Here is a 14,139-nt window from a genome sequence, read left to right as displayed (position 1 = left end):
ACCTGAATAAAAGGCCAGCTATTGCTCTTAAAACCGATCCGGTAATTTGTAGGAGGGACTTAATTGTAGTATACATTTTGGGGGGGATTATTTTTTAATTCAACTATTAAAATTGGAAAAATATATTTTACACTGCTTCGCTCACGAGCACTTTGACCTTCTTGTGAAATGCACCCTCCCATCAGTGGCAAGGGACTTCAACGGCGCATGTTTGTAGGTTTGTGATGTAATAGCATGCACAGTGATTCAATTGTTAGCGTATTCCAATGCTCGTTTAAAGGGTCAGGTTTTATGGATTGCGCCGTACCATTTTTGCCAAGACAAGCGACCGATATCGAAAGAGATCTAGGATTCAGCACCCGGGCGCTGTCCGAAACTGATGTTGCCGCGTCGTGTTGAATCGATGATGCTCCGTTGGTGGTGCTGAAATCCATTGCGCTCTCGCTCTTTCTCTTCTTTCCTCTCTGTCCCTCCCTCCCTCCCTTAATTTCTCCCTACTCCCTCCCTTGGTCCTCTCTCACACGCACAAAACCCTCTATCATGGCGTCTTCCAACAATGTTACCCCCACCAACTGTAGCTGGTGGCCCATTTCAGCCATGGATGAAGACGGTGAAATAACAGACGGCGAGAAAAGCGAAGAGCCGGCTATAGAGTCGAAACCCAATTTTTCCAAAGACAAGCTCGTGTTGTATCACTGGACGCAGTCTTTCACCTCTCAAAAGGTAACGGACAGCATGAAAATGAAATGGAGGTGTTCCCTGTCTCTCTCCTATCCTGCATGCCCTATCTTTTATATGAACTATGTTTATATTGTATAATAATTATATGTAAAACTGTTTGTTCTAGGCCATATTGGCATATAGGCAATATTTGTCGTAGGGGACGTTATGAAACCTCTGCAGCATGTTTGGAAATTTTTCTCGACATTGGTTTACACGAGATAGATGGGATACAGCAGGATTGGTGATCAATAAACGTTACGTAGACAAGAAGAAGAGGTAGCCTGTTGTTTTTCTTTACAGTTTTCTCTTCTTCGATGAGAAGTCAGGCTACACCTCAAATGTGGTCCAACGTGACAATCTAAATAATTGATTGAAAATGAGGTGTCTCTGTGAAAACCAAACAATAGGCGAACATTGGAAGCCCTCATCTCAATGCAGTGCTGTTAAGTTATTCTGAAAATGTTTCCATGGGCTTGCCTGGCCGTTTTTATTCAGATAGAAGGACCATCGAGGGGCCAACGTGAGGCGTTGATACACAGCTTTCCCTTCAGATGTGTAGAGCATGATCAGGCTGTCTGCAGACTATCTTAGCTCAATGCCTTGACATCTTAGTGTTTTTGAGTTACTGCCACTTAAAACTCTTCGGGCATCTGTGAAAGATGTTGCATATTGGCAGATGAACGCTACCATCTCTCATTTTTACTGACCGTTATCTCCACTGTCTGATGTCAAAGTCTGAGGTTATGGCCACATCTTACAAACAATTTCATTATCATAATCTGGCCATGCTTTAAAAAATGTTCAGTGTGAAAGATAGGTCTACACAATATTTTAATGGTTTGGACTTAATGCTTACATTTCAGTGCTTAAGGATACTGAAATTGACAATAAAATATGTAGACCGACTCTATCTTATCTATCTAACCTATATTAGACATCTTCATTGCCCTTCCCTATATGCTCTTATAAATTACTAATTATTGTGAAACATCATGAAATACAACATAGGCCAGGGTATGCTCTGCACTTGATTAGACGTCCCCTTTTTGCAGCTCTTTGTATTTTGCTCATGGCCAGCTTCAATCCACTCCCCATGTGGCAAAGATGTGGGATTTAATCTGTCAACCTCTAGGCTGTTGGTTCAGGGAGCTACTGCTGATCTGTGCTTGATGTCACTCCACACACCAGTAAATATTCTGGTGGGCCTACTTAAAACAGGATATAGAGAGTTGACATTTCAATAGGTCAAACAGGGCTACATTTTTTTAACATTTACATGGTTACCTAAAAATGTTATTGAGCAAAGATTCACTACAGTGACTTTTAGCCTCATTCAGGTTCAAAGATGGTTCTGGTGTGTTAAACTTGAGATGACAAGGAACAAACAAGGAATTTTAAGATCTCCTGGTGCCTCTGTTGTCTCTACAACCAATACAGAGAAAAATATGTTTTATTTACACAAGTAGCCTGTAAAATATACACATATTGTATATATAAATAATACATATATAAAATATACTGTACATTAATTGCTCTAAGGGGCAAGTTGAATGTTGGTCCTGTAAACACACCTGAGACTGATGGAAAATAGCTGTGTCATTGCATTACCGTGTACAAAACTGCCTTGGTTGCTGTCCATGGGGAGGATTCAAATTACTGTGGACGGTGTCTGAATCGGACCCTCGAAAGGTACTTCCTTCGATCACTGGTCCATCTGTCATAGAGCAAAAGGGTTAATTTTACAGGCACCAGTCATGATTGGGTAAGAGTTTGATACCTTAAAGTTACAGCACGTATGGAAGCCACTGAAAATCAGATCGTGTCAGGGGGGGTTGGAGATGTACACCTTCATCAGCTCACGAAACCCTGTCGGTCTATCCTGTTAAATCGATGCAGTAGTCAACACTCAGGGGTCCGTGGTTCCCTGAGACAGATCTAAAGATCTCTATCGCGGTCTGTGTCTATGGGTTTGGTGGCTCCAACGCAGATGGTTGTCAGTGGATCCATGCCAGTAAGTTAACGGGAAGATATTATTGTTAGGATGCCGTTCGTTGGCTAGTTAACAGTGTTGGATTGGTTACAGTCGCTGGATCCACTGATTATGTCATTGATTGAGACATGTAGATGTTTAAGGAATAAGTATTTGCCATTAAAAACAAAGTGGCCCAAGCATATACAAAGCTTAAAATGGCCTTTTATTTTGATTATTTAGCCCTGTTACGAAGACCAAATTCAATTTCCAATGTATGCATCACAGTGCGTCGCATGTATCAGCTTCCCCTCATTCCATCATAATAGCGGCCATTATTTAATTTTTTATACTGTACTCATCATCCACTTCATGTTTATGTTTAATACTCAGTGATTGGAAACGTTTCAGCATTTATGTAAATAAAAAAATCATAGTTAGTGATCTACACAGGGCTTTGTGTTTTGTCCGGGGCATCAGACATGTGATTGTAGTAGGCTGGGGACGAGGTCGTCTTGTAATAGAAACAAGGTTTAATCAATCTTTCAATTTAACACTCTACTCATTCAGTGCACTTTCACTTTGGGATGTTTTGATACAATTTGTCTGGCCATTTGTCTTGCCCTGCACAACAAAAGTCCAATCATCTTGCTCTTTAGTGTAATCTACACTTCATTAATACATTTCTACAAATAGCTCCCCATAAATCTCCATGGAGCTTGGCATGGCTTTTAATAGCCACTATTAATGGACAGTGTCTGACTCATAGAAGCAATTTTTTTTTTCATATTACTGCACAACACAACAACATAATTCCTTACAGAGAAGATGATCACAATGGTTGGGCTTTTTGTCTGCTACTGATGAATGCATGGTACTTAAACAATCAGGAAAGGCCTTTTAATGGTTTGTGTCATGCTGTCTGTAGTGGTGTTCTAGTGTGTGGTGAGAGATTCCCATCTGGAGGCTGTGCAGTTGGTTAGAAATACAAAGATAATCGAACCTTGCAGCCTATAAGTACCAGCAGTAAGCAGAGAAATAGACGGATTGCAAAGCCCCCCTTACAATTATCTTTTAAATTCTAACCCTTGCAGACCTACGTTTTCCCTAATATAGGACTGGCCCTGGCCCACATATTTATTGTAAGATTGTAATAACAAGGAACATCTAGAGTAGTGAGTACGAGGAAACAAAAACATACTGAGTGTGAACCGAGTCGAGCTGGATGGAGTCACTTGTGTCTCCAAAGAGGAAGTGTTGATGTCACCTGTGCCTATTGCTATGAGACCAATATGTTTGTTGTGTTTCCTCCAGGTGCGCCTGGTGATCAATGAGAAGGGTCTGCTGTGTGAAGAGAGGGATGTGAGTCTCCCCATAGCCGAGCACAAGGAGCCCTGGTTCATGAGGCTCAACCTGGGGGAGGAGGTGCCTGTCTTCATCCACGGTGACACCATTGTCTCGGACTACAACCAGATCATTCAGTACCTGGAGGCTAACTTTGTCGGAGGTATTGCCTTTCGGAAGCACTTCAATTCTGAATGTGTGTGAGTGTGACGTGAGTGACAGCACCATGCTCTCTTTAACGTTACTTTCGGAGAGGTAAATAAGCACATCATGGAGTGACTGAGAAAAATGTACTGTCTTTGAGGGAGGTACTGGCTTTCACGCTGCTAGTGTCTTTGCTAATGATTGTAAACAGTATTTACTAGGTTACGGAAATCATCAAATAACACGTTATTAGTCACATGCTTTGAAAACAACAGCTTTCAAATAACAATTAAATGCTTTCTTATGAGCCATTTTTCAAGAAATGCTAATTCCAACACAATGAAATAGGCAATAAGTACCACAAAATAGATGAAACAGTGAGCGCGGGTCATTCTCCTGTCCGTCGGCAAGACGCTTGTCACAGGGGCCGACGGCTATGGGTCATCTGTCTGTTCGTTCAATATCTGCTCAATACCACCGATCAGCCATCATCAGCACTCCCCGATTGAAACATCTTCCCGGGAGCTATGGCCGAACACTATATTTACAACTGTCTTAGTGTGTGTGGATGGAGTGCTTTGATGTCAGTTTGTGTCTGATGTTGACTCCAAGGAACTTGAAATTTAGTCCAGTCAGTATTTGGAGGCTGATCTTTGAGAGGTTATTCCTTTTCAGGCTGCTATTGATCTTGATTAATTTTGCTATTACAAGCAGATCATCAAATTACCCTTGAGGAAGATAGTGCCTTTCGTACTACTAATCTCTTGTGGAGTCCATGATCTCTTTTGTTTATAATGTTAGCTACTATGTGACCTACTCAGAGGAACCTTATAGACTACCGATCTGTATCAACTATATGTACAGAATAAAATTAAATAATCTTATCATGAATGAAAGTGGACAATAACACAATCCAATGCAGCTCACACGTCAACGGCCGTCCATGAAGTTTCTGACGACTGCTTGGTGGCCGCATGGCAAAGACTATGCATGTTTTAAGGGGCTAAAGTGGCTATTTTAAGGTGTAGAAACCATGTTGAGGTGATGCTATTTTATTTCATCAGGAAAGTGCATTTTAACCCAGATCCTTTGAATTGTATTCTGTCATTTCCCCAGTACTGTACTTATGTATGTATGTGTCCCGTATCATGCAAAGCCGATGCTTCATTGGCATTGGTGTCTCTGGGTCATTATGGTATGGACAGAATAGTTTTAATGATTAGCTGTTTAATAACAGAGTTCTGTTCATCAGTGAAGCAATGTTTTTGTTCTTGTTGGGTATTTGAAAAGTCCACAAGCTCCCACCTGCAGCAAGATACTAAAATCCAGATTTTCTTGGGGCTGAAAGAATTTGGCTTTGGTATTCATTTTAGCAGTATCTCATTTGCTTTTCAAGGAATGGCGTTAGTTGCGACCTTGGCCATAATAAACTGTGAGCTCTCTGAGTTGTTTTCCCGTGCAACATTTAATTTTGCACCATCACTGCGTGGCTGCGGGTGCAGCAGTTTTGTGTGCCAAGCCAAGGCCATGCCCCTGCGTGAGCTCTGTCGGACGACGCCCGTTTTTACAGCATAGTGCACCATCAGCGGCCAGAGACACCGAGCCGGGCCACGTACAGCCGAGGCCACACCCCGGGTCCACTGGTTGGGCCTGCTCTGCTCTCTGCCAGGTGCAGCTGCAGTTCCCCCCGATGACACAGACTGAAAAGTACCCGCAACCTTCCTGGGTCCCTGCTCCCCAATCTAAAGAGGCTTTTTTTGTGTGTTTTTGGATCTGCATTCCAGCACCTTGACTTTTGAAGGATACAAAGACTATGGTGTTTGAGTGCAGAATGTCAGCTTTATATTTATGGTGTCTTCATCCAGAGTGAATTAGCCAATAAGTAATCACAGTTGTATATCCTTTGCATGCAATGATTGATCCACAACCAGAGGCTGGGTATCTTTCCTGTTGACGCTCTGCCAGCAATCTTAAGTTCCTGTGGGTCCTACTACTCACCCCAAACTATTCAAAAGTACTCAAGAATAACCAAAACAGATACCAAAAAGTAAGCAAAAGAACTCAATGAGCAGAAAAGAACCCAAAGGAACACAAAAGAGCACAAAACTATCCAAATTAAAACAAAATTACCTAACAGAACACAAACTACCCTAAACAACCCCAAAGTACCCCTTTTGTTTCCTTTTATGTACTTTTGGGTATACGAGGAATACTTGAGCCTAATTCTGAGTTATTTTCTGCTCTTTTTTGTGTGTGTGCTTTTATGGTCTTTTGGCTTAATTTGGTACCACGTTCCTGGTTGTTTTTGTTTTTGCCTTAAATCTTGTATTCAGCTATTTAAAGGCATGCTCCCTGGGATTCTGATTGGTTGATTAACTTCCTAGTGAGAACATTCAACTTTTGACCATGAATAAATATGTGGTTGTAATGGTAGTGTTTAGGGTCATGGTCCTTGGAATGAGTTCTGAGGCATTTGGTTGGATCTGAGGCATTTGGTTGGGTCTAAGCATTTGGTTGGATCTGAGACATTTGGTTGATCTGAGGCATTTGGTTGGATATGAGACATTTGGTTGGATCTGAGCATTTGGTTGGATCTGAGGCATTTGGTTGGATCTGAGACATTTGGTTGGATCTGAGCATTACCATACTTTCCTCTTTCTATTATTCTGGTCCATTTTAATCTTTGTCTCATCTATCCACAAGACATTTTTCTAGACCTCTGCAGGCTTTTGCATGTACATTTTAGCCCATCTGGTTGTTGAGGCTAAGTAGTGTTTTAGGATCTTACAGTCCAGCCACTGTGAAGTCTTCGGAGTACGGTCGTCATTATGGATAGTTTTACTTCCATTTACACTTTTTTGGTCCGTGAGACTACTTTAACACCATTGTTCTTTAAACATTCAAAATATAAAGAGCTGGAATGCAATGGAAAACATTTTTATAATGTGTCACTTTCCAAATACCTTCGGAGTTCACTGCAGCTGTCTATTGAGCCCCTATTCCTATTCTCAAACAGAGATTTGTCTTACACCATTTACAGCAAAATTCCCCTAACACACCATTGTTAGCCTTCGTAATGTATAAGCAAACTTTGTTAACTTTATTTTCATTAACTTTATTACACGAAGCAGTTCAAGTCGGCTAACAGAAACAGTGCCGTGCATTTATGCTGTTGACTGTTATTCCGTCACTGTGCTGTACATCCCTCTGCCTGTGCCCACCTGGTGTGTCCGTAGAGACTGTGGCCCAGCTGATTCCAGATGCAGGCTCTCCTCTCCATGATCGTGTACAGCAGTACCGTGAGCTGCTGGATGGCCTGCCTATGGACGCCTACACACACGGCTGTATTCTGCACCCTGAGCTCACCACTGACTCCATGATCCCAAAGTACGCCACCGCTGAAATACGTAGTAAGTCAAGTCGGAATTCAGGGGTTTCCCAGTGGGAATACAATTACAATTCACGAGACCTGTATTCACACGTGGTTTTTTGACAGGGTTTCAGAGAAGGCATTCACTTGTCAAAAAGGGAAATTCATTTGTTATAAAGTCAAAAAGGAAAGTTTTGAGTGAGGAACGGAAGCGTTCAATTTGCAGTGGTCTCTTAATTTTAACACTTCTGTTCCTCGCTCAAAATCTTCCTTTCCAACCTTTTTGGAAAAGAAAGAAAAAGTTGCTGTGGTCACTTAATTTTTTCCAGAGCTGTATGTATATATATATATATATATATATATATATATATATATATATATATATATATATATATACATACATATATATATATATTTCTATTTATTTATTTTATTAAAATACTACACAAATAAATGACCTTAGTTCAACTTTCATGTATCTAATACTTTTGCACAGTACTGTATGTTGTGTATAAAGTATTTTAAAAGGTTTGTATTTTAAAAGCCTAACTGTGTAGGCCAGAGGTTCTCAAACTAGGGGTCGCGGCCCCATGTGGGGTCACCTGATATAATAATGGGGTCGGCGGAGAATGTTTTACAACTGACTTTCATAGCCACAAAAAAAATGAAAAAACGATTATATAATTTTTTTCTTCACATGGTTGGGGTCACAATAATTTTTAGATATCAAAATGGGGTCGCCGGCCAAAAAGGTTTGGGAACCCCTGGTGTAGGCCTAACTGCAATATGCCATTAATAAGGCATTTCATAACACTTTACTGCAGCAGGTTGTGCCACAACCAGATTACAATGTATTATCCAAGTTAATCTTATTTAAGAGTGAAATCTTTATCAAGGCAAATTGCATTCAAGCCATGTTAATAACTCTCTAGACTATAGCAGGAAATATTATGTCATTAAGTCTATTATGCATGGTATTTTCCCTTTACTGTCATGGTGTTTTGTAAATCAAGAAAAGGGCTGATTCAGACCTTGCTGTGGAAAAACCTGTTAAATCAACTTGATAGGTTATTGGTTGTTGGAGGTGGTACACTGACTCAGAGTCATTCACATGTTGTTAGGAACAACACTTGATTTATCTTTCTTTCACAACTGAAATTAATTGTCACTATGAAATAAAGATTTAGCAGGATAACAGAAGTCTAGCAGCTGTTCCCAAACTGTGGGCCAGGACCCTCTTGTGTGTAGCCACAGAGAACCAGGTGAATCGTGGGATTACATTTATTGTGCATTGTTACAAATAAATGTGATGTGACACAGTACATTTCTTAAAATTGGTGTGGTGTCCCAGGGTGGTCTAGTCTTCTAAGCTGCTGGTTCCCGGTTCACCTGTACTGCTCCATGGTCTCTAAGCTCTCCCACTGGTCTTTCAGCCAAAACTATTCCCAAATTCATGTTCAATGAAGCATGAATAATGCCATTTTTGAAGATTTGGTCTGAGTATGTCTCTACATATTTGTAAATTGTGTATACATTGGTCAAATAGTAGAATATGCACTAGGTATAATTAGCTGTCATTTAAAACTATTAGTGGTGACACTGGGACACGGGTTTATTATGGGTAATTAAGGTAGTAGCTTCTGACTCGTTTCTTATACCTCAGAGACAGTGATGTTATTATCTCTGTCCTCAGGACACTTGGCCAACGCTGCGTCTGAGCTGATGAAGCTGGACCACGACGAGCCCACACTGACAGAGCCGTACCTGTCCAAGCAGAAAAAGCTAATGGTGAGACCACCGCTATACCACGCCACAGGAAAGACCCACGGGGAGAGAAACCGTAAAGCAGCGGCTTGTTGAATTACTAAGCAGCGTCTCCAACATGTATTACCACTGACCACGTTTCAGTGTGATGTAGGAGAGATAATACAGAGTTACTCCAAAGTGCTTGTGTCAGGACCACACATGGCTACCGTGGTCGGCACAAATCTGCCCTCTGAAACAAATGTTTTTTGTTCGACAGCTTGGCTCCGCCTACTGTATCTTCAGGACGGCCAGTCAGTACATTTATTGTGAAATCTGTTAGTTACATTGTTGGACATACACTTTTTAACTTTTTATTTTCTACTCTCTATTTTTAACTCTTTATTTTTTTACTCTTTATTTTATACTCTTTATTTTTTACTCTTGTTGTTTTATTTTCAAGGGATGCTTGCATGGGACTGAACATGACACACCATACAATAGCTCTCAGTTGTTAATGACAGCTAGCAGGTGTAAGTTGATCTTTATTTGAGGAGGGGGCTTTTATTCTGCAGTTCCCTGTGTTTTGTAAGTCACCCACACCGACCTGTTCCCTGACTTCACGGCCGCTCCTGGCTTTGACTCCCCCACACGAGTTAGATAACAACGTCTGCAATGAATGCACCTCCTTATAGGGTACAGGATTGGAAGAGGCACACAGACAGTGAAATTCGTTCGCCCTTCATTCATTATTGTCACCTACTGACGGTCATAAGGGACAACGATATAGAGTTATGTTGCACATAAGTAAAACGTGATTGTTCTTGTGCTCACAGGCCAAAATATTGGACCACGACAACGTGACGTTTCTAAAGAAAATCCTTGGCGAGTTGGCCATGGTGCTAGATCAGGTGGAGGCAGAGCTGGAGAAGAGGAAAATTGAGTATGAAGGTGAGTGGACGTTATTATTGATGTTTACGCCCTTGAGTTCAAAGATTACATTATCGGAAATATTCTGTCTTATCTCCCAAGCCTGGTTCCAGATCTGTTTGGTTATCTTGCCAACTCCCCTCACTTTTATGACCGTGGGAGTGGCGGCTGGTAAGAGGGTTTAAACAGATCTGGGACCAGGACACTTTGTCCCACTCTGCTACACTATGTTCTCTTTTGGCAGGTCAGAAATATGAGTTATGGCTATGTGGACCTGAATTTACACTAGCTGATGTCTGTCTGGGAGCCCTGTTGCACAGGCTCAAGTTCTTGGGACTCTCAAAGAAATACTGGGAGGATGGCAGCCGACCCAATCTCCAGTCCTTTTTCGAGCGGGTGCAAAAACGCTACGCTTTCCGGAAGGTTCTGGGCGACATCCACACAACCCTGCTATCAGCAGTTCTACCCAATGCATTCCGAATGGTAAAAAAGAAGCCGCCGTCCTTCTTCGGGGCCTCTTTCCTCATGGGCTCCCTTGGTGGGATGGGTTACTTTGCCTACTGGTTTTTAAAAAAGAAATACGTGTAGTGAACGCGCTCCCTCCTCGTTGTGTTAAATGTCTGTGTATTTGTGTCACATTTAAACTTTTCCGTAATGTTTTACGACAACAGGAAAGTATGAATCTATATAGGGAACACTATTACTGGTGGAACAAAGAATAGAAAAACATTCCATACACAAAGGAATTCTTAACAGCACATTTCTTTCTGGCATTTCAACGCCTTTTTCCATTTAATTTCTGGCCACATTCTTTAGGGTCTCTGTCAACGCGTTACTTTCTAATTAGCTCCTTTTGAAGGCATGTGTTGTCCAGTTATTTTAATCAAGGGAACCTATTTGTATTTTTTGGAATTACTGTTATGTCACATGAGAGCCATACAGAATGTTCTGACACTGCATCTCCCCACCTAAAGTGGTACTCATACCCACCACAAATATCGAGTATTGCTATGTGGTTTCTCGTCTCTAGTTTTGGCGTTCCCTATCACCCTTCACTCTATTGGCCGCGGGTTACCTTCGCCAAAAACCCCAGGCGATTTACGTGAACACTGACACTGTATATCTGATACTTTCTGCGCTGCCAGAAACTGCCAGTTGGGACTGGCAGGATAGCAAGACATTTACATTTGAGTTGTTTAGCAGACGCTCCTATCCAGAGCGACTTATAATATAGATATGAAACCTGGTTTTGCATGCACCGTCCCCTTCCAACTGAGCTGCACAGGACCAATCCAGACAGTCCTAATTCACGCCCACACCTTTTCTGTTGGCCCTCACTCTTTTTTGACCCGTAACGAGGTAGGGAGTGAAACGGGAGTGAAACAATCCCAGCCATATTCAGACATGTCTGTTAGTGTACAATATTCATTTATAAACATGATTCCTGTACTGTATTTCACGCCAAAGCACATTCAGCTGATCCTTATTAATTGGATTCACGACATATTGTATGAAAAGGTAATAAGACAATGCATTTTAATCGGATTATGTAGTACATGAAAAACTGGCCCAACTAGCTCATTAGCACCATTTTCAGAACTACTGGCAGGAATTAAACAAAAACTCCAGAATTGCTATTTTCGCTGTACACTCAAGGCAATGAAAATACAATTTAACACCTGTGAGACAAATCTCGCAAAACTTATGGTCACATAAAATGAGGGGATGGAACTCTAAATTGTGTGTTGAAACAGACAGAAATAAAAGGTGTTGTTCTGTACTTTTGCCTCATATTCATCATATTTTATTCCAATTTTCATATGCCTTGAATGTACAGCAAAAATAAAAATGTTGACTTCACTGTCCCAATACCTATGGAGGTCACATTACTTGCTTTGATTCCAGGAAGAGAGCTCAGTTTTAGTTCATAAAAAATATTTTGTTCCTTTTGTTCCACTGTTATGACTAAGCATCATAAAGCCCTACCTCCTAAACCACTTGCAGAACTGTAACCCGACCCATCTGGGGTCTGACTGACTTAAAGCTGCCATCTATCAAGGAACATTTAACATTAATCAGGTGACTGACTAAGGACGTAGTGGAAAACAAGGAAAACAAGACACAGAAAGCTCCTATTTTCTGGATTCCCACTGAAAGAGAAGCAGCTCTCAATAGTTTTTGCGGGCGTCTTTTCCTGAACCCCCCCCCCCCCCACCCACCCACTCTCCATTTCCAAATTGGCTGATATAAACGGTTAACAGTAGGGCATTAAAGAAGAACAGATGGAGGCACCTTGGATCTTTCAGTTTCAATTGGTTAAACATCTGTCATCTTCTTGTCAAGGCATGGAGAGGCACAGCTGAAAAGAACCCTTTTCTCCAATGCAGTTTGAGCAAGTGGAAATGTTGGTATTTAATCAACCGTAGTGCACTGTAGTGAATGTGGGGCCATTTTTGATTCACCTTATGTAATGGATTTAACTGTTATTACTTCACCTTGAAATGACACTATAGGTCTGTTTTTTCTGGACACCGATTAAGCCTGGTCCTGGACTAAAAAGCAAACTCAATAATGAATTTCCATTGACAACTTTCTACTCAAAGATTAAGTTTGGGCGATGCATGACTGTAATAGTTGACTGTAATAAATGTGGGTGCTGATACTGTTTATATTTAGATGCAGGAGGTCCACATATATGTTTGAGGTAATATTCTAGGAACAGGATGACAAGCATTTGAAAATGTAGTTGCTGATAGTCAACTCTGGTGAGCTCCTGCTGAAGTCAAGCACTGGGTTGAAGTGGACATTACAGGCCGGTTTTGTGGACACAATTTAAACATAGCCAGAGCTAAAAAAAATTGAAGCTCAATGTAGAACTCTATTGTGCTTCATTTCTTTGTCCTAGAATACACTTAATCTGCCCACAAAACAAGCCCTACTTGATCTGAAATCAAGAAGTTACACTTCATCAAGATGTAATGTTCATTAAGTACAAAGGAACTATAAAACAGTTCTGCTTTAATGTTGAGCTTTTGAGATGTAGTAAAGCTAATTTGACCTCAGGAGCTTTTTGTGTAAGAAATATTACCAAAAAAGGTACAGGTTTAAATGTGAGCAGATTTGTAAGTAAGAAAGGTATCATATTTTACAGTTAGTCTAGTAAGTAACTATTACACTGACTTTTATTAACCACACAGTAAATTCAAGTATGTCCACAATTCACTTTTTTCTTCTGTATAGCGGAGGACCCTCCAGGGACTTAAATAAACTGTAAGACTATCTGGGTGTAAGGTCAGAGACCGGTTGAGAAGTAACCAGCATATCATTGTTAATGCTTGTATGTTTCATTATAACAAGCATCAGTGTAACTGAGAAATCACTGAAAACTGTTCAACTTCAAATTAAGTCCGTATTCATATGGATCACAAAACTCAAATGTGAGAAATCCCACTTGTTGATTGTGGCCATTATATTTCACAATAGTATTTTTTACTTTTTATTTTTATATTTATAAATATGCATTTATTTACGGTGCTTTTTATGATGCTTGTTCATAAGCCTTAATTTATTCAGTTGCCATCAATAAAAAATCAGTTATGAAAATAAAAAAATGTACTTGCAGATTACTCATTTGTTATTTCAACAATACTGAATTTCACACATTATCTTAGTTCACAATATGACTTTTCCCAATGCAAAACAAAACTGACAATTCAGCTTGTTATTCACTTTAATAGAGTGCACTGTAAAGCAAATTGGCAATCTACTAAAAAAGAATTTACTTGTACATCATGCACATTATTCCTTATGCAGTATCGAGAATATAGTTCCACAGCTAGTAGCAGCAATTCTGACTAGAATCCTTTGGTTCCAGAAAGAATGGCATGTTGTAGATCCTTTTTGTCAAACAGTTAGC

At 40.5% G+C, this 14,139-nt stretch overlaps 1 protein-coding gene across 1 annotated transcript; it reads left to right on the top strand.

Annotated features, from left to right (window-relative positions):
- Window positions 1–181: 181 nt before the first annotated feature.
- Window positions 182–12,438, top strand: gdap1l1 (ganglioside induced differentiation associated protein 1-like 1). Its single transcript, XM_010875204.4, has 6 exons — window positions 182–723; window positions 4,007–4,199; window positions 7,417–7,590; window positions 9,244–9,338; window positions 10,130–10,244; window positions 10,468–12,438. The coding sequence occupies exons 1-6, from the start codon at window positions 541–543 to the stop codon at window positions 10,809–10,811; spliced, it is 1,104 nt and encodes a 367-aa protein (XP_010873506.1). The 5' UTR covers window positions 182–540; the 3' UTR covers window positions 10,812–12,438.
- Window positions 12,439–14,139: the final 1,701 nt, after the last annotated feature.

Source organism: Esox lucius, chromosome 12 (assembly GCF_011004845.1).
Source record: "Esox lucius isolate fEsoLuc1 chromosome 12, fEsoLuc1.pri, whole genome shotgun sequence".
In the NCBI taxonomy this organism is placed as follows: Eukaryota; Metazoa; Chordata; class Actinopteri; order Esociformes; family Esocidae; genus Esox; species Esox lucius.
The sequence above is the reverse complement of the archived record's forward strand: the minus strand, read 5'-3'. Positions and strand labels throughout refer to the sequence as shown.

Bases quoted from the DNA above. Each gene is read 5' to 3' on its own strand.
- gdap1l1 (XM_010875204.4), top strand. From the start codon at position 541: ATGGCGTCTTCCAACAATGTTACCCCCACCAACTGTAGCTGGTGGCCC. The intron at 724-4,006 runs GTAACGGACAGC...TGTTTCCTCCAG, and splicing joins AGTCTTTCACCTCTCAAAAG to GTGCGCCTGGTGATCAATGA. The intron at 4,200-7,416 runs GTATTGCCTTTC...GTGTGTCCGTAG, and splicing joins GGAGGCTAACTTTGTCGGAG to AGACTGTGGCCCAGCTGATT.